The following is a 21,828-nucleotide window of genomic DNA, read 5'->3' on the forward strand; positions in this document are numbered from 1 at the left end:
TTGTTACCGAGGCAATTAATGAAAGAGTAAAATTAGAAGAAAATTACAAAACACTTTGTATATTTTTTGTTTTGTTTTTTTTTAACCAAAGCTCTGGAGTCCATGCACAGTATCTTTGACTCCCACTTTGACTCCTCAGTTTATAGTAGCACTGGCTCTGACTTCTCCATTGTAATTAAACTAATCATATGGTCGTAAGGTTAAGAAGTTTGCTTTGTAACCATATCATTCAAGGTTCAGTCCTACTAAGTGGTACCTTAGACAAGAAGTGTCTTTGACTACAGGTCTGGGTCGACCAATGCCTTGAGTGAATTTGGTGGAATGATGGAAACTGGATGGAAGCTCACTATACACAGATTATGTGGTGGGGGTGCATTTGTCCCATCATCACTTGACAACCAGCGTTGGTTTGTTTGTGTTCCTGTAATTTCGTGGTTCAGCAAAAAAGAACAATACAATACCTACCACACTTAAAAATAATTACTGGGGTCAATTTGTTTGACTAAACCCTTCAAAGAAGTGCGCTAACATAGCCACAGTCCAATGACTAAAACGGATAAAAGATAAAAAGATATTTCCGATACTGATTGGAAATAAATACATAGTTGGAGTGAGTACATTATAATATTATAATTTACATTGCTGGAGTGAGTACATTATAATATTATAATTTACATAGTTGAAGTGAGTACATTATAATATTATAATTTATATAGTTGGAGTGAGTACATTATAATATTATAATTTACATAGTTGGAGAGAGTACATTATAATATAATTTACCAACTCCATCTCTGACTCCTGTACCCCAATAATTGCTTTCAACTCTAACTCCAACGACTTAGTCCTTACATTAAATTTAAAAACAGGCATGAGAACAACAAAATGCAATGAGATGAAATAAGCACCAGTAGGAGGCAATGAATATCTTGGAGAGAAAAGATATACCAAAACAGAATTTTTATGAGAAACTTGAAAGAAGATTGCTGTTACAATATACAAGTGTGAGTCAAAAAGTAATGCCATTTTGTTTAGGACAGGTATATATTACCAACACAGGAACATGTATCATACATCAAAATGAAGTTGGTCCTCTGTGGATCACATCCCTACTTCTTAACATAGTCACCGTTTCTCTCAATAGCAATGTTCCACCTTCGAATGAGAGCAGGTATCCCTGCCCCGTAAAATTCTGGTGACTGTTCTTTCAGCCACTTCTTCACTACAGTTTTCACTTCCTCATCACTAGAATTATTTAGCACTTCAGACTATCTTATCTCTTCAGCCTCATGAAAGAGGGTTTGAGAGGCAAACATTATTCCAGTGACGAAGAAGTGAAAACTGTAATGAAGAAGTGGCTCAAAGGACAATTTTATGGGTCAGGGATACATGCTCTCGTTTGAAGGCGGAACATTACTATTGAGAGAAACAGTGACTATGTTGAGAAGTAGGGATGTGATCCACAGAGGACCAGCTTCATTTTGATGTATGATACGTGTTCCTGTGTTGGTAATTTTACCTGTCCTAAACAAAATGGCATTACTTTTTGACTCACCCTCGTAGATACACCGTGTGTATAAAATTAAAAGTGAAATGGGAATGAGGAACTTACTTGAGAAAGAAGTCTTCATCATCGGAATCACCAGAATTCAGCAGAGAAACCTTTAACAGAAAATTAAGAAAAAACGGATTAACCCTTTTGTTACCATATTTCTGTTGAAATGCTCTGTATTTCTTTCAATTAATTTTAAATACAACAAAGAGTTTAGTAAAATAACTTAGTTATCATTAAGCTAGTGTTGGGAATATAAAGTGTGATAAAGTTTTGGTGGAAGATTTTATTTCAAAACTTATGAAAACAAGACCTTTGTACTACAGAGCCAGAGGCGGTTTCAGCCAGGCTGGTATCAAATTGGTTAAATTAATCATTTGTTAATCCTTTTGTTACCATTTTTCTCTTGAGCTGCTTTGTGTTTCTTTCAATAAATTTTAAATATAACAAAGAGTTTAATAAAATAACTTAGTTATCATTAAGCTAGTGTTGGGAACATAAATTGTGACAAAGGTTTGGTGGAAGATTTTAATTCAGAACTTATGAAAACAAGACATTTGTAGAACAGAGCCAGAGGCAGTTTCAGCCGGGTTGGTATCAAAAGGCTTAAAGTGGAAAATAAGGATTTCATATTTAGGCACACGGCCAGCAATTTCAGGGGAGGAGAATAGTTGATTACATCAATCCCAGTATAAAACTGGTACTTATTTTATCAACCCCAAAAGGATGAAAGGCAAAGTTGACCTTGGCGGAATTTGAACTCAAAATATAAGTATGGATGAGATGCTGCTAAGCATTTTGCCCCGATACTCTAATGATTCTGCCAGTTCATCACCTTAAAGTGGAACATAATATAAATATTTAAGATTAGACTGTAAGGAAAAGAAGCACATTTGCATAAGTCTCTTGGACATCTCTTGCCCTTCATAGTATATATATATATATATATATATATATATACTCTTTTACTTGTTTCAGTCATTTGACTGCAGCCATGCTGGAGCACTGCCTTTAGTCGAGCAAATCGACCGCTGGACTTATTCTTTGTAAGCCTAGTACTTATTCTATCAGTCTCTTTTGCCGAACCACTAAGTTATGGGGATGTAAACACACAAGAATCAGTTGTCAGGCGATGTTGGGGTGACAAACACAGACACACAAACATATACACACACATACATATATACGACAGGCTTCTTTCGGTTTCCATTTACCAAATCCACTCACAAGGCTTTGGTCGGCCCGAGGCTGTAGTAGAAGACACTTACCCAAATTGCCAAGCAGTGGGACTGAACCCAGAACCATGTGGTTGGTAAGCAAGTTACTTACCACACAGCCTTTTTTTTTTTTTTTTTCAGTTGCTGTCACAGATTTGGAAATTTTAAAATTAAATGAGTTTTCAAATTTCATATATTGATATTTTTTATGCTGAATCCAAAGTTGGGATTCATTTAGTCCATAAAAAAATTTAGAAAAATGCTACAGTGGTTCAAAGTTTGTATGAACCTGAAAGTCTCCACCTTTTGCTTTCTCTCGTCTTGCATGTATACACATATACATATTTTGTATTTTGACAGGCCCTCGTACCGGTGGCATGTAAAAAGCACCCACTACACTCTCAGAGTGGTTGGCATCAGGAAGAGCATCCAGTTATAGAAACTCTGCCAGATCAGATTGAAGCCAGGTGTAGCCATCTGGTTCGCCAGTCCCCAGTCAAATCGTCCAACCCATGCTAGCATGGAAAGCGGACGTTAAATGATGACGATGATAACCAAACTATTACATTTAATATGTCTAAATTTGTTTATCCACGTAATTGTGTCTATACTCTCTCAACTCGATCTCTCTTATAGCCTTTCTTTACCTTGTGGAAGTGATCCCCTGTAAACATATCAAAGTTTGTATCTTTTGAGTACCACTAAGTGTCGTCTATATGGAGAATCTCTGGATCTCATCTGTGGACTTTAAGTAGGTATGTGTGTATGTATGTATGTATGTGGAGGCGCAATGGCCCAGTGGTTAGGGCAGCGGTTTCGAATCCCAGACCGGGCGTTGTCAGTGTTTATTGAGCGAAAACGCCTAAAGCTCCACAAGGCTCCAGCAGGGGATGGTGGCGAACCCTGCTGTACTCTTCCATCACAAGTTTCTCTCACTCTTACTTCCCGTTTCTGTTGTGCCTGTAATTCAAAGGGTCAGCCTTGTCACACTGTGTCACGCTGAATATCCCCAAGAACTACGTTAAGGGTACATGTGTCTGTGGAGTGCTCAGCTACTTGCACGCTAATTTTACGAGCAGGCTGTTCCGTTGATCAGATCAGATGGAACCCTCGACATCGTAAGCGACGGAGTGCCAACAAAAAAAAAATGTATGTATATATGTATGTATGCATGTATGTATGTATGTATGCATGCATGCACGTATGTATGTACGTGTATGTACGTACATATGTATGTACGTATGTATGTACGTACATATGTATGTACGTATGTATGTACGTATGTATGTATATGGTGGTGAGGGTATTTATGCAACTCAGACTTTCAGTACTATCTTATTACAAGGATGGAAGTATCTTCCATTAATTAGGTGTTCTGACAGACTGACGTCTGCTCATCAAAGAAGATCTTTTAATTAAATGTTAATGACCAAGAATCACAAGCGAGAGTCTTGCAGCTGCTACATACTGGCTGTAAAACTTGTGCAGTAACAATATAAAGCTCCTGAAGCTGACAAAGATGAAAGGAAAGTTGGAATGATGTAGTGAGTACCAATCTAAGCTAGCTGATCCTCATAAATAAGAGGATGACGATGATGATGATGCAAGGTTGGGAAAAGTTGTAATAGTGATGCTGCGGGGACAAACATATACACGCACATACATATATATATATATATATATATATACATATATACGACAGGCTTCTTTTAGTTTCCGTCTACCAAATCCACTCACAAGGCTTTAGTCGGCCCGAGGCTATAGTAGAAGACACTTGCCCAAGGTGCCACGCAGTGGGAATGAACCCGGAACCATGTGGTTGGTAAGCAAGCTACTTACCACACAGCCACTCCTGTAGTTTACAAACAAAAAAAAAAAAAGGACAAGAAAAGAACTGATTTGCGAGAGCAAAATCCTGTTGTTTTACTTCTAGGGATGTAAACGATGGAAACGTGATAATGAAAAGGTGCAAAGGTGTGAGGTGAAAGTCCTGCAGGATTACAGATAATTCAAGGGTTACCAGGTTCATGGGCACTTTACCCCCTGCATCTCTGGCTTCACCATTTAGCATTTAAACCAGCCATGGGCCAAACCAAATATTCTACCTGTCTATAACCAGCCTCTCATATCAACCTTACAATGTCGTTCTAAAAATAAACAACGAAACAAAACTCGGCTTGCGAAGACCTATTGGGGCAAGTGAAAGCGAAACCGTCAATGGCACCTGTGCCCAGCATCGCCTTCCTGGCACGTGTAAAGACATTCGAGCAAGATTGTTGCCAGTGCCGTCGAACTGGCTCCTGTGCAAGTGGCACGTAAAATACACCATTTTGAGCGTGGCACGTAAAAGCACCCACTATACTCTCGGAGTGGTTGGCGTTAGGAAGGGCATCCAGCTGTAGAAACTTTGCCAGATCATATTGGAGCCTGGTGTAGCCATCTGGTTTCACCAGTCCTCAGTCAAATCGTCCAATCCATGCTAGCATGGAAAGCGGACGTTAAACGACGATGATGATGATGATGATGACATCATTGAAATCTCAAAGCTACAATGTAATGCATGACTAACTCAAATCAATGTGAGTAAATAAACATTACATTTGACAGAGTATTCTGAATGCTAAAGGGTTAACTCTTTTGATACCAACCCGGCTAAAACTGGCTCTGGCTCTAAGTACAAAATGTCTTGTTTTCATAAGTTTTGAATTAAAATCTTCCACCAAACCTTAGTCACAATTTATGTTCCTAACACTAGCTGAATGATAACTAAGTTATTTTACTAAATTCTTTGTTATATTTAAAGTAATTGAAAGAAACACAGAGCATCTCAAAATAAATACAGTAATGAAAGAGTTAAGCCATAAAAATTACACACACACACACATGTTGACATACAATATATATAAATAAAGATTTGCCAGTCAGTTATTCAAAAGTTGTTGGACTGGTGGTGATGGTTTTATCGGGTTTTCAGGATGGTGGTGGCAGTGGTTATATTGTTCTTGCTAATAGTGTTGCTGTGGCTATTTAAACTCCGCTTAATCTTGGTTGACCTAAAATCAGACTTTTAATTCAACTATTGAAATACACTAAGTGACCCACATTATTTCAAGTCACTGTTTTCTTGCTTCGATGGAGTCACTTATCTTGTTCATGCCACTGCTGTTGGTCATTAAGAAGTTGATGAGATAGTAAATGGCAGTGGTTAGATTGGGTTTGGTGTTGATGCTGGTTGGGTTGGTGAAGGTGGAGATACATGCATATATATATGTGTATGTATGTGTAAGTGAGTGTATGTATGTGTAAGTGAGTGAATGCAAGTGTGTGTGTGAGTGTGTATGAGATAAATTGACAAAAAATACACAAACACCCGCAGGAGTGGTTGTGTGGTAAGTAGCTTGCTTACCAACCACATGGTTCGGGGTTCATTCCCACTGCGTGGCACCTTGGGCAAGTATCTTCTACTATAGCCTCGGGCCGACCAAAGCCTTGTGAGTGGATTTGGTAGGCGGAAACTGAAAGAAGCCCGTCGTATATATGTAAATATATATATATATATATATATATATATATGTGTGTGTGTGTGTGTGTGTATGTGTGTGTGTGTTTGTCCCCCCAACATCGCTTGACAACCGATGCTAGTGTGTTTACGTCCCCTGTAACTTAGCGGTTCGGCAAAAGAGACCGATAGAATAAGTACTAGGCTTCCAAAGAATAAGTCCTGGGGTCGATTTGCTTGACTAAAAGGCGGTGCTGCAGCATGGCCGCAGTCAAATGACTGAAACAAGTAAAAGAGAGAAAGAGTAAGAGTAAATATTCACACTGAAAACTTCCACCTCGCACTTCAAGTGTTTACAGAGATACACATGCAATCACTTGTATACACACACGAGCACACATGTGTGTGGATGTGTGTGTTTTGTGGTTATAGTTTTTCAAATTGTTAACCTCTTTGATCTTAGCTAAAACACGAAGAAGTGGCCTTTTGATTAAAAAGCAAGCGCAGTTTTTTTCAATTCTCAAAATTGATTGAAGTTGTTTCTTTAAGAGTGAAATTACAAACCACACCCCAGAATGTGGTCATACTTTGAAATTCCTGCGAGTATAAAAATCACATAACTGGAGATAATTCTAAGATGGCGGGAGGGAATGCTTGTATTATGAGAGCAATGAAATAAGCACGAGATAACTTGTTGAGGTCAATATAACTAACTCAAAAAACATCATAGCAGGATTGCTGCAGTTGATAAAGGAACAAATAAATAAAAAATATAAGAAGTTTAAGAGAACCAAAACAAAACAAAGCAAAAAAAAACAAGGCAATTGTTAGAATTGACAACAATATAAAATGATATAACATCTATATTTCTAGTGATAATTTCTTGTTAGTTGGGAAATATTTTGATATTATAAAAGGTCACCTTGTTACATTCTACAGAATCTAACAACAGAAGATGGCTTCTTGTGCTTAGAGAGCTACGGTGTTAATGTCAGATATGCGTTTGTCTTATGATCCTGACAACTAAGGAAGGAGCTAAAACTACAAGAAAGGTCAATTATTAAAATATGTTTATCCTATAACTTAACACATTCACGTGTGTGTGTGTGTTATTTGGCAAGAACATGTCTGGTCATGGAATAATATATTTCAGCAGAAAACCAAATTGATGGGAGGTGTTTTCATTGTTGCAATTGGATAGTAATGAAAACTAAGTTGTGTGTGTGTGTGTGTGCATTTCAATAGTCCATCACTAATTTCCTCAGATTCTACTGTTTCCACTCCCTCCTCCACACACTCACATATATAGATGTGTGTGTGTGTGAAATCATGTGATGTAGATGTGTGTGTGTGAAATCATGTGATGTAGATGTTCAGTATGTTAGTTCAGTGTTCAGTCCCTCTTTCTCTCACTCTTATTATTACTTCCACTGCCACCATCAACACTACTACTTTTAATAAAACATCATCAACTCTCCTTAAATTTCTTTGTCTATCTCTCTCTCTCTCTTTGTGTTCACCACTGCCCTTACCATCTCTATGCCTACTATTACTCTCATCCTAACATGAGCAATAGTAGAAGTGTCACTGGATGGTGAGAGAGGGGGTCAAAGTGTGACACACTGACACACAGAAATTAGTTTTCGCATTTATTATATTAGATTACTAATATTTTCAACTTGTGAAAGCAGCAAGCTGGCAGAATCATTAGCATGCTGGCCAAAATGCTTAGCATTATTTTGTCCATCTTCACATTCTGATTTCAAATTCAACCAAGATCGTTCCACCTGACTGGCTCCCCATGCTGGTGGCTCATAAAAAGCACTATCCAAACGTGGTCAATGCTAGTCCTGCTGCACTAACTGGTTCCAGTGCCGGTAACACATAAAAAGCACCATCCAAACATGGCTGATGCCAGTGCCACCTGACTGGCTCCCGTGCCAGTGGCACGTAAAAAGCACCCACCACACTCTCAGAGTGGTTGGCGTTAGGAAGGGCATCCAGCAGTAGAAACCTTGCCAGATCAGATTGGAGCCTGGTGTGGCCTCCTGGCTTGCCAGTCCCCAGTCAAACCGTCCAACCCATGCCAGCATGGAAAACAGACGTTAAATGATGATGATGATGAACTTTACCTCCCATCCTTTCAGGGTCAATATAATACGTAACAGTTGAGCACTAATTAAGCTCAATATAATCAACTTACCGATTCTCCTGAAATTGCTGGCCTTCTACCAGAATTTGAAATCAATATTTAAACTTGTGAGGCATGTCAATCAAATATGGCAACATCTGTGTTAACTATAGTCTCTAATTATTAATCTTTCGTTATATTCATGTGCTACTTTAAGTACTGCTATCAATAATCATTAACAGAAACAAACTATCTTCTACATCAAATAATGAACTTACTTGATGCATCAATTGGAAACAAATTTGTACTAAGTTCCAAACCGTACTGAAACTAAAACTTGGATTCTATCAAACTAATCACGCATAGCTGCATGGTAAGAAGCTTGCTTCCTAACTCCATGGCTCTGGGTTCAGTCCCATTGTGGGGCACCTTGGGCAAGTATCTTTCATTGCAGCCTTGGGCCAACCAATGCCTTGTGAGTGGATTTGGTAGACGGAAACTGAAAGAAGCCTGCCATGTGTGTGTGTACATATGTGTTCCCCCGCCCCCGATTGCTTGACAACCAATGTTGGTGTGTTCCTTTCCCTATAAGTCAGCAGTTCAGCCAAAGAGACCGATAGAATAAGTACTAGGTTTGCAAAGAATAAATCCTGGGGTTGATTTCTTCAATTAAAAACCCATTAAGGTAGTGCTCCAGCATGGCTACAGTTACATGGCTGAAACAAGTAAAAGAATAAAAGAACATGATGTTGGGACTCATAGAGGGGATAACAGGGGACAGAGAGACTCCTGGCAGTTTGCTGTGTTTGACAAGTCATGTCAAGCTAAGTTAGAGCATGGCTGTCCTTGCATACAGGCATGTCCCCTGCATCCCTCTCCAGCTGAACATTCTTAATCTTGCTGGCTTGTGGGTGCTGGTACCCTGGTGCCATGTAAATGTACCTGTGGTAGTGCTGTGTAAAAGCACCCAGTACATTCTGTAAAGTGGTTGGTGTTAGGAAGGGCATCCAGTCATAGAAAGCATACCAGAACAGACATGGAGCTTGGGCAGCTGATCAGCTCCTGTCAAACCATCCAACCCATACCAGCATGAAAAACAGGCGTTAAATGATGATGATACAGATACATAGATATATATGCATTATCTACATTTGATGGATATTTGTCCTCATCTTGTTTATTGTTAACACAACGTCTCGGCTGATATACCCTCCAGCCTTCATCAGGTGTCTTGGGAAAATTTCGAACCTGGGTTTTAACACTGTTGTCAAGATCCAAAGCAAATCACAGAAGATCCTCAACTTGCTTACGGAAAATGACATCTGGGCTGGATTCCAAAGGTGGCAGGGACACTGGGATACTGGGACTTGCTGTGCAAGGGGACTATTTCAAAAGAGATGATGCTAAAACTTAGGTAAATAAGTTATTTTTTTTATCAAACACAACTAGTCCAGAAACCGTTTGATACCACCTTGTATACATATTCTTATTCCAGAATACGATATGTTGATGAAAACCCAAATTATTTACAATTGACGGATATTTGTCCTCATCTTGTTTGTTGTTAACACGTTTCGGCTGATATGCTCTCCAGCCTTTATCAGGTGTCTTGGGGAAATTTCGAACCTGGGTTCTCATTCCTAAGGTGCTTGTCAATGTTATCATTATTATTATTATTATTATTCAGGTCGCTGCCTGGAATCAAACTATGTCATATGCCTGTGGGCATATGGCATAGTGGTTAAGAGTGTGGACTACTAACCCCAAGATTCCGAGTTCGATTCCAGGCAGCGACCTGAATAATAATAATAATAATAACAACAACATCGAAAAATACCTTAGGAATGAGAACCCAGGTTCGAAATTTCCCCCAAGACACCTGATGAAGGCTGGAGGGTACATCAGCCGAAACATTTTGTTAACAACAAACAAGATGAGGACAAATATCCGTCAAATGTAAATAATGTACATAATTCCTCATCTCTTAAATATAGAACTATATATAGGGAGAATTCACAGAAAAACAACAGACGAAGATAGGTGGTGTAAACAACAAATTGGTGGATTAGTATAATGCTCGGGAATAGAGAAAGTCTTTAACGTTTTGAGCCTACGCTCTTCAACAGAAAGGAACACAGAAAGAAACAAGGAGAGAAACAAGGAAAGAAATATATATATATATAAAGCCGTTAAAGATTTTATCAATGGCCAGCATATAATATTTTATTTCTTTATTGCCCACAAGGGGCTAAACATAGAGGGGACAAACAAGGACAGACAAAGAGATTAAGTCGATTACATCGATCCCAGTGCGTAACTGGTACTTAATTTATCAACCCCGAAAGGATGAAAGGCAAAGTCGACCTCGGCGGAATTTGAACTCAGAACGTAACGGCAGACGAAATACCGCTAAGCATTTCGCCCAGCGTGCTAACGTCTCAGCCAGCTCGCCAGCATATAATATTGACCTATTAAGGTGAGGCGTTAGGAAGGGCATCCAGCTGTAGAAACTCTGCCAAATCAGACTGGAGCCTGGTGTTGCCATCCGGTTTCACCAGTCCTCAGTCAAATCGTCCAACCCATGCTAGCATGGAAAGCGGACGTTAAACGATGATGATGATGATGATGATGAAAATACAATCATAATTAAGGGCTACGCTGAAAATTCTTAAGCGCTTTAACAATTTGGCATCTGTTTTCAGCGTAGGCATAGTCTCTTCTACGCCCTTTAATTATATTTTTTATATATATATATATCATCAATTTTCGTGAAGGTACATGGCTTAGCAGTTAGGGACAATTTGTAAGGTCGTGAGTTCAATTCCTCGTGATGCGGTGTGTCCTTGTGCAAGACACTTTATTTCACGTTGTTCTAATCCACCCAACTGTCAAAAATGAGTAGTACCCGTATTTCAAAGGGCCAGCCTTGTCACATTGTGTGTCACGCTGAATCTCCCTCAGAACTACATCACAGGTACGTGTGTCTGTGGAGTTCTCAGTCACTTGCAGGTTAATTTCACCAGCAGGCTGTTCTATTGATTGAATCAACTGGAACAATGTAAAAATTTCCAGAATACTTTTCATCTTCATTCTTTGACTCAGCCTCCTCTCTGTTCTTTTTCTTGTTTCACTTGCCAGACTACAGCCATGTTGGGGCACCACCCCAAAGGGTTTAATCCAGTGATTCGCAACCCTTTTTTACCTAAGGGCCCCTTTGATTCCTATTTTACAAGGACTGATCCTCATAAATATTCGACGTTTGTATTTTTATAATTAAATATTATTTGGAATTGTATAAAAAAATTGGGTGAAATCCTCCCCCTGTATAACATCAGAGCCAAACAAATTTCAATTCAATAAAACGACAAGATTATTGATCAGCCTGACAACATACAATTCTTGGATTCCTAATCAAAATGAATGCAGACACATTTGGTTTTCAAGAAGTGCCGATCACTTAAAGTGGAGGGAAATTGTGGAAAAGGGAGACTCAGAATGACATGGGATGAAGTCCTGAAGACCGAACTCAAAATACCGAACCTTATAATGGTGATGACAGAGGACCAAGATATGCGGTGCATTGCTGTACCTGCTAAGACCCGCCCACCACAACAGAATTAAGATCCTAAATCTAAGGTGCTATGTGAAAAAGGACTGGTGATTTGTGTCACATAAAAAGCACCCAGTACACTACAGTAGAGTGGTAGGCATTAGGAAGGGCATTCAGCTGCAGAAACCAATCCAAAACAGAGTATTGTGTGGCCCTTGGCCTTGCCAATTCCTGCCAAGCCATCCAACCCATGCCAGTTGGGAAAACAGACATATGATGATGATGATGATGATGATGATATAAGGCTTTTAGTCATGCAACATGTCCCACAAGCCCAAACTGTTTTACCTGACCTTTTGGTGGTAATAACATCTATATTCATGGGGAACTTGTTAAACTTCCTTCAAAATGTCAAATCATCTTACTGCTTACTCGTTTTGTTCTTTAGTTTCTTTTTTCATCAGGCCACCCTTTAAGTTGTTTATTCTGTTTTCCTTTCTTTTTCCTGTGGGCCTGATCGACAAAAGTTAAAGGAGCCATGTGATCCATTAACCCTTTAGTGTTCAGATTAATTTGTCAAAAGTAATCCTTATTTATTCACATTTCAAAATATTTATTTGATATTATTTTGTAGCTTCAAGATAGGAAAGATGTAATTTCTTTATTTTTAGAATGACATTGCAGGGAAGGTGTGAGAGGCTGGTTCTGGCCAGTTTGAGCATAAAATGTGTTGAATATTTGGGCCGGATATAGCCAGTTTAAACACTAAAGGGTTAAAGATGTCCACAGCATGGTAAGGAACAATTCCTGGGTAACCAGCCTCAGCAATTTTAGCTCAAAAGTCTATTTGAGCTTATGCTTTTAGACAAAATTCAATCACACCTTTGGCAATAAGCTTTGCCACTCACCAATCACAACCCATCTTAGGATAATATATTCAAATAATAATTGTTTGCTTTGTTAAGAATATACAATCAAAAAATGAATTGAAAAAGGTTGAACACTACTGCTCTAGATCCTCTTCAACTGTCATTGACCACAAGCTAATATGCTGTTATTCAACCCACTAGAAATAGCAGCCAAATCAACAAATAGATTATGGCATGTATGAATTCAGGTATCATCATCATCTTTATTATTATTCCAGTTTCAATCCCAATGCACGGTACCTTGGGCAAGTGCTTTCTATTAGAGCATGGAAAGGTCGATGTTGGGAATCTCACTAAAAGATCACATCTGGAATGAGGAGATCAGGAATAAAACTGGAGTGAAGGATGATATCACAGAATATTACCATGCAAAACCACAATGTGCCAGTCATGTTGCAAGGTTCACAGACAATCGGTGGAGCTGTGCAGTTGTTGAGTGGTACTCACATGAACGGAAGAGACCACTTGGAAGACCTCCAATCAGGTGGGAAAATGATTTAAGAAAGATGTTTGGAACAATGTGGAGGAGAATGGCAAGAGCATGAGGGGAATGAAGCAAATACTGTGTCAACTCGGCACCAGATGGCCTGGCTGATCCAGCCGATATACATAAGTCCTCATCATCGTTTAACGTCCGCACTTTCCGTGCTGGCATGGGTTGGACAGTTTGACATGGAGTTAGCCAGCTAGGAGCTGTCCAGACTCCATCTGTCTGCTGTGGCATGGTTTCTATGGCTGGATGCTCTTCTTAATGCCAACCACTTAACAGAGTGTGCCAGGTACTTTTTAAATGACATTGGCAGGAAGAACAATGAATTTGTGATAAGACTGGTTTCCATTGCTATGGTAGTGCTACTGTGAGTATCTGTAGAATTCATAAATTTGAGGGGATGGTGGACAACAAAGGTGAAATGAGGAGAACCAGCTGTATTGAAGTTAAATGGGAAACTGAAAGAGAATCTGACGAAATGTGTATAAGAAAGTGTGACTATGGGGTAAGAAGCCTGCTTCCCAACTACATGGTTCTAGGTTCAGTACCACTGCGTGGCACCTTGGGCAAGTGTCTTCTGTTATAGCCTCAAGCCAACCAAAGCTTTGTGTGGATTTGGCAGACGGAAACTGAAAGAAGCCCGTCGTATATATATGAGCATGTATGTATTTGAGTCTATGTTTGTCCCCTCCCCCCTATACCGCTTGACAACTTGTGCTGGTGTGTTTACGTCCCTGTAACTTAACAGTTCAGCAAAAACGACCGACAGAATAAGTGCCAGGCATTAAAAAAAAAAAGTACTGGGATCGGTACATTCGACTGAAAATTCTTCAAGGAGGTGCCCCAGCATGGCCGCAGTCTAATGACTGAAACAAGTAAAAAGATTGAGGGAGTGCCCAGAAACATCAGATTCTTAGCTTAAAGAATGTGCTGAGGTAAAGAATACACACACCACCCGTTTTCGGTTGTAACCCTAACCCTAAACCGCCGAAAACGGGTAGCCTGCGTATCTTTACCTTCACCAAAGAATGTTAATCTCAAAACAGTCAAAATAAAAAGAGAATGAATTATCTTAAACTCTCTCCTTTTTCTCCTACCTACCCCTGTCTTATATGTCAATCTACATACAACTGGATGGTGGCAGTTGAAGGAAAAGTGATGACTAATTTAAGAAAGGAGTCGACAACCAAAAGGTTTGCCTGCTGGCCCTAATCAATAAGCTTTTCTCTCACTGGAAGTAAAATTTATCTCATCAACAAACCTGGTCTACTCCACCCTTATAAGTAGTGATTATATTTCAGCGGTTGTCATGGAAGTAGGAAATGTAAGTTGATATTTGTCATTGTTAACAAGTTCGGTAACTGACAGTGCTATAATAGGAAATAGCACCAAGCACTAGGCTCAACCCTCTTCAGTCACAAAACGGAACTAGTTTCTGACGATTGTTCCATCTGTTTGTCATAGACACCCAGCTAACTCACAATTCAAATGGACGAATCAATGTCGGAGCGTATATGTGGTCACTTCACCTGCTAGAAACAGCAGTCAAATCTACTTTAAAACACAATCTACGTTCTTAAAAAATCACTAAGGATACATTAGATAATGCAGTCCCAGATACACTAAGCCTGATTTTAAAATGGGACAGACACGACTGGTATGTTTTTGATTATATATTCGCACGACCAGGGTTAACGCGGAAATAAAAAGAAAAAAAACACTCATCTACTACGCCAGCTTTATATATACAACAGTTAACTTGTGATTCAATCTTTTATGTAAATAAAGCCAATAAATACGAAAACAGTCGTCTTCCAACAACTATCTCCTGATATGGAAGAAACTCGAAAGGCTAAAGTACACTGCACCCTCTCTCTCTCCTCTTGACTAAATGTAAATAGTGTATATAATATATATCACGTATATAAAATATATTTTAAGAACCTATGATTAGTACTAGTTTCATGACGTAAAGAGCACGAAGATAAACTTTCCCATGAACAGAACACCAGTTTATCATAATTAATATTTAAGTTACTTTAAAAGGTCGTTTGAACCCCCAAATATATATATTAAACCTCAGCTAGTTATCTCTAAGCATAAAACAGACAAAGGGTGTTGATTAGTGATATGTCGTTTTCATATAATACGAATGTAAACAAAGACTTATTGATTTAACCAGAACGAGAACTGTAGAGACTGTGTTTATGAATTCAAGTAGTTATTAAATTAAAATGATTTTTTTTTTTTAATTTTGAAAAGAAAAACACTCACCAGTTCAGCAGGGCGCGAACCTGCCACATCGGAAGCACCAAGGTTGCGAACGAATTTCGGTGGCATGTTTACTTCTTACGAAATATTACTTTCCTAGTCAGCAGTGGAGCGGCCAGAAAGACTTACTAAATAAACGGAGAGGAATAAGAAGCGACTCACATTGAAGACACTCCAGTGAATGTGTGTATTTCTAGGTGTGACTAATTGCAAGATAGAGAGATAGAGAGAGACCAGTTGAAAGGTCAAGGAAACAATATTGAAATAAACGTGGTTAGTGTTGAGCGTTGACTAAACACACAATCAGGTGACGCAAATGAAACTTACAACAACCGGAAGCGGTGACACATTGACAGTTGTCCCTTCTACAAAGAACGGGGGACGTGCTGAGTAGTGCAACGAGATATATAAATGCATGTAAATATATGTGTGTACGTATGTATGTATATACATATATATTTTATATTCTTCGAGTCAGTCTTGCTGTTCTGTTTCACCTGTGGGTGAACAGAATCTTCAGGCTTGACTGACAGTCGATGGGATTTGCACACACACACACACATACATACATATATATATATATATATAAGAATTTAAGGATTGGAGAAAACGCATGTTATAATTGCATACTTTATTCCTACATATGTTTCAAAGGATTACAAGCTGTGTGATCCATAGGGATCTTTGATATTAAAATACACATAATTATATATATATATATATATATATATATATTCTTTTATACGTTTCAACCCAAAGGCTGTGGCCATGCTGAAGCACCACCAATATCTCTCTCTCTCTCTCTCTCTCTCTCTATATATATATATATATATATATATATATATATATATATATATATATATACATATTTTTATTCTTTTATTTGTTTCAATCATTTGACTGCGGCCGTGCTGGAGCACTGCCATTAGTTGAACAAATTGACACCAGGACTTATTCTTTGTAAGCCTATTACTTATTCTATCGGTCATTTTTGCCGAACTGCTAAGTTACGGGGACGTAAACACATCAACATCGGTTGTCAAGCGATGGTGGAAGAACAGAGACACACAAATTCATACATACACACATACACATACTCATACACATATATATATGAGAATTTACGAAAAAACGACAGACGAAGACAGGTGGTGTAAACAACAAATGGATGTATTAGTTTAACGCTCGGGAATAGAGAAAGTCTCTGACGGTTCGAGCTACGCTCTTCAAGTGAAAGGAACACAGAAAGAAATAAGGAGAAAAAAATATAAATGTAGTGGTCAGCGATCTATCATGGCGAATGCCGACGTTTTTACAATAACCCTATTCTGTGATTCGATGAACAATTTCATAAAAGTCAGGAAACTAAGATTTATTTTGCTTTATTTGAAAAATACGTACCCCCGACTTAGGAAATCGATCACCACTTTTGATCCAAATAATGAAAAATTCTAGTGGGGCCCAAACGCCTACTCAAGTTTTTACCGAATTTGGTGTGCTGACTCAATGCAATGCAGAAATAGTATATGTGAAATCTCAGCTTTCGAGTTGAAGTAGTTTCGGCATTATGGGCTTTTTAAACTATAATCACTAAATGGTACTAGATTCACACTTCAGTATTTCCGCTGCCTAAATCTTTGTAAACACAAGAGAGATGTGGAATAAAAGTGTATTTATACATTTTTAAGATTACTGAATTGAAATATTTCTATGCAAAGGTTCGAAACTAATCTATTTTAAGACAGAGGCCACTACAAGCATTCAATAACATACAAAATTAAAAACAATACATATTTTTACCTTTATAGGTTAATTCCAATTTTAAATAACTTTTAGTAGAAAGTGGGTTATACATCTTTAGATTGTATACCTGACTTTCTACTATAAAATAAGAAATAGACGGAACGCTGAACTCCAGACTAAACAACTTAAACAACATTTATTTACTGGGTAAAACATACAAATCTTTTGTTATACATCTTTAGAGGTGAGAATAACGAGCTGTCGAGTATAAGACCGAAAGATGTAGAGACAGCTTTAAACACACGTCCCTGCTCAATCGCTGGCCAGCGTGAAAGAGAATGAATTGAGCGGGAAATGCTTGCTTGTTTAATTCTACGCATGCGCAGGCGTTACTACAAACTGTATAAGAAAAAGGGTGCTGAATGTTAGCAAATTTTTAAACATAACAAAGAATTAATATGTTTTGTTAGATAAAATAAATCGAAGCTGAAGTTTCTCCTTTTTACAAACATCATAAAGATCTTGAAGCCACTTGATTGCCTGTTCTGCACTCTGATCTGTTCTGGGAATTTCCAGTTTTGATGGTTCTCGACTCAAAAAGTTTTTTACAGAGTTCAATGCTTTTTTAGGAACTTGCAGGCTACTACATAACTTCTGATAATCATGTGCATTGAACATTTGGTCAGTAAACCAAAAATCTGCCCAGCTGTAAGAGATGAATCGACAAACATTGAGAAACAAAACTCTTTTCTCTGGTAGAAGAATGAATGCCAAAAGAGCTAGTATTGCTCAAGAATTCCATCTTGCATTGCCTAAGTTGGGTATTTTTTGAAACTTTACAGTAGGAAATTTACCGGTTTCTTCAAAGAAACGAAAACTCTGGTCAAATGAAATGGAAATTTCATGTCATTTCGTCATCCTGCTGATTCAGTAATCTTTTCTTCACCATTGTTGAAATTAACCTGGAGTTTCTCGTAATTACTTAGAAACTCTAGGATGAATGTATATTCAATATTGGGAGATGACTTTTTTTTCTCCAAGTTCGTTATCCATTTCAACATGAAGAACTCAATCAAGGATTTGATGCTGACAACCAATAAATTGCGGTTCTTTCAAACCCTTTTGAGCAAACAGTCTTTGAAACTGCATGACAATGTCATTTCTTTTCTCAGTATTCACACTCGTTGTATCAGCGACAATCATCTTTACACAGTTCCATAAATTGTATTAATCTAAAACTGTTGTTATTCCTTTTACAACAATATCGGCTTTTTCGTTTTGTAATTGGAGTGGTTCTAACTTAACTTCTCTCTGTTCATTCTTTAAAACTAGCACTTGGTATTCTTGGACATCAAAATGCAATAACCAGTTTTCAAAATGTAGTGTTTTCTTCATTTTCTTTTTTAGTTTAACAGCTTCTTCGATAGTCGATCTGTAAATACCAGATTGGGAAGAGTCTCGACATTGATCCCATCTTGAGATAATTGTCGACAAACTGTTGCTGTCTTTTGGGTTGATAGCTTGGAAAATATTACTATCTTGGTTGCAGTTCCACTTTTGCTATACTTCCTCCTTGTTTGTGTGGAGTCTTCATCTGATTTTTCGGACTCTTGATATTCACTTTCAGTCTCTGCTTCAGACGTTGACAAGGACACTGGAGTTGTTCTGGTTGAATTTGGCATTAAGGTAACTTTTCTTCTTTTAGATGGGTGGATAGTTTTGGAATTACCTGCCTTTCCAGTTGCGTACCCAACCTGTCCCTTGCCTTCAATATGAAGATAATATAACCTTCTATCCTCACTGCACAGCCATTCACCGTTTTCCTTTGTGATGTCAAAAATTCCTTTCAATGAATCGTATTTTGCTCATTTTATACATTTATCGTAGGTATTCACCACTTTTTTTTTTTTACTTTTGCTTGTATATTTTGAATTAATAAATATGGGAAATTTAATTTCTTTTGTCCAAAAAAAAAGTTACTTCTTTCGAAATTTCCTTTGTTCTTTCTTTCCTTCTTTTAATGGTACCTCCAAAGAACTGGTAGCGATCGACAATTTGAAGGTTCATCCGTATCCTGAAGTTGTTTTCCAAAGAATGCTCTTCTAGAGGAACAGGTCTTCTTTTCCTATGTGAGTTTTGAAATGACACAAGCACTGAGACATTAATCTGTTAATTTTTTAGCTAAACATTTTTTCCATTAATACTGTTTAATATTTCTTTTTATTTTATGGGATAAATAACTAGTCTTTTTATTTAATTTTTTTGATTATACAATATAGCTAATTGTTTTATTATGACTTAAGTTATATAAAGTTTAATCTTTCATTCATAATAAAATTTTCATTCATGTTTTTATATCTATTTTCTATTCTTTTTCTTTACGCAATATTTTCACCAGACTTCTTTTAAATAAACGTTTTAGTCTAAAATCTTCTAGTTTAAACTATTGCATCGTGTAGATATGTGCTTCTTCTATCTATTATTTTAACCTAAAACTTCGTTCAAATTGTATTTTAAACGAAAAATTCATTAAAGTTGGTTTTTTGCATATAATATACCTGTTAGCCTGTATTATAATGAATGTAGGGTTGATTATGGAATGCTTATAATTTTGATATTTTTAATAATATTTTTCTATCTTAATATGATAAGCATTTTATATACATTCATTTGTTATTTATTGTTGGTTAATATATACATTCTTTTATTTTTATTATTATTATTATTATTGTTATTTTGACTTGAAGATTAGCTATATTTTTGAATAGAATTGTTTTTCGATAGTTTTAATCGATTTAAATATTCTTTCTATTTGAAAATTGGTTATGAAACACGTGTAGTCGTTTTATTATCCTTATCTTATGATATTTACTTTGTATTATATTATACTTATTTATTGTGCTTTTACTTATTAACTTTTCTATATGTGACAGTGGATTTTCATCGATGAGTTCATGAACCTTGGTTCTTTTCCGTAAAACTATATATATATTATGCTGTGAAACTTAATTTAATTTTCTTTTTAATAAATTTAATTTAATTGAGTTTTTACCTGTAAATTTGGATTTTTATTCCTAATATATATATATATATATATATATATATATATATATATATATATATATACATATATATATATATATATATATATATATATATATATATATATATATATATGCATACATTCCTGTGTCTGCGCGCGCGTGTGTGTGTAACAAAACGTCATTGACCTCCGATATACAAGTTGAGAGCATTGCAACAGAAAACGCCTAAGGAAATTAATCAATGCGTAATAAAAACAAGATCAAGTATTCTTAAATAACAAAAGATAACAGCCCAACATGTTGATGCTTAATCGTTTGTTGGTGTTGACATAACATTTACGTAGTCTCAATGTTTTTGGTTGTTTAAACCTCCCTCGATGGACTGTATAGTTCTTCATACTTTCTTTAGGTTATTGTTAACTTTCTTTCCAGCCAATTAAAATATTTCAAATTTTCAGAAGAACATTTTCAAAAAAAAAAATGTAATTTTGGTGTATTTTGCTTGCGGATAATGAAAATTGCATTCATTTTTTTTTTTCCACTAGAATTTTAACAATAAAGACGTTACATGATTTTAGCCAATCGAATACCTCCACTGCCCACATAGCTGAAGTCGCAGCATGGTGTTATAGCAACTCCAGTTTATTGTTGTATCCGTAGGAAGAGGCATGTGTTTGGAAGAGTGCATTCTTCCTCTAAGAATTTAATTTTGCTTTTATATTGCTTGGCCAGAAATGATTACTGCCAGATTTTGTATGGAGAAATTAGACGCCCAAAGCTGTTGATTATAAACATCATTTGTGAAAGATCTGTACAGAAGATTTACTCCACAACCAAGTAAAGACTGGTGGTCGTAGAAGAATTGTCAAAACTGGCAATGAGATATTTTCAAGACAAAATTACGACTGGGGTCGAATGTTACCTGAACAGAAGGTCTTCAGCAGTGTGTGTTGCGAAACACAAGAAGTTTCTCTTTTCGCTGTGCCTTCTCAGGATCATGACACCCAAAGAGTAATTGAACAATCAATTCCTTCAGTTAAAACTATTAACAGTGACCTGTAGCGAGCGTACTCGCGTGTTCAAGAGATACCAGACAACCATTTTCGACATCGAACGGCGAAACAGTGTTGAGTTTAACAACTCGCAAGACAAGACCCACACTCAAGAAGTAGAAAGTACTTGGGCCTGTTTCAAGTGAAGGAATACACGGCACTGTGGCACATATCATTCTACAGTAGATTCGTGTCTCTGCGAGTTTATCTGATGCCTCAGGTATGGAAAATGTCTCTGGAAAACAAATTCTTTACTTTGAGAAAAGTGCAAGCTTCCACTATGTGGCATTCGATTAAAATTGCATAATTTTAAATGGTCGTAACTTCTATATAATTAATTGTTAGTAACA

The 21,828-nt window shown here is 37.2% G+C and overlaps 1 protein-coding gene across 1 annotated transcript in view; it reads right to left on the reverse strand.

The window, feature by feature from the left end:
- LOC106883789 (vesicle-associated membrane protein 4) overlaps window positions 1-16,167 on the reverse strand; it is a 49,010-nt gene extending 32,843 nt beyond the window's left edge. Inside the window, exons 1-2 of the mRNA XM_089360866.1 lie at window positions 15,643-16,167; window positions 1,613-1,662 (exon numbers count right to left, since the gene is read on the reverse strand). Coding sequence (XP_089216992.1) covers window positions 1,613-1,662; window positions 15,643-15,708 — 116 coding nt within the window. The 5' untranslated portion in view covers window positions 15,709-16,167. The remainder of the gene's footprint in view (window positions 1-1,612; window positions 1,663-15,642) is intronic.
- Between the last annotated feature and the right edge of the window lie 5,661 nt (window positions 16,168-21,828).

Source organism: Octopus bimaculoides, chromosome 12 (assembly GCF_046866305.1).
Source record: "Octopus bimaculoides isolate indiv1 chromosome 12, ASM4686630v1, whole genome shotgun sequence".
In the NCBI taxonomy this organism is placed as follows: Eukaryota; Metazoa; Mollusca; class Cephalopoda; order Octopoda; family Octopodidae; genus Octopus; species Octopus bimaculoides.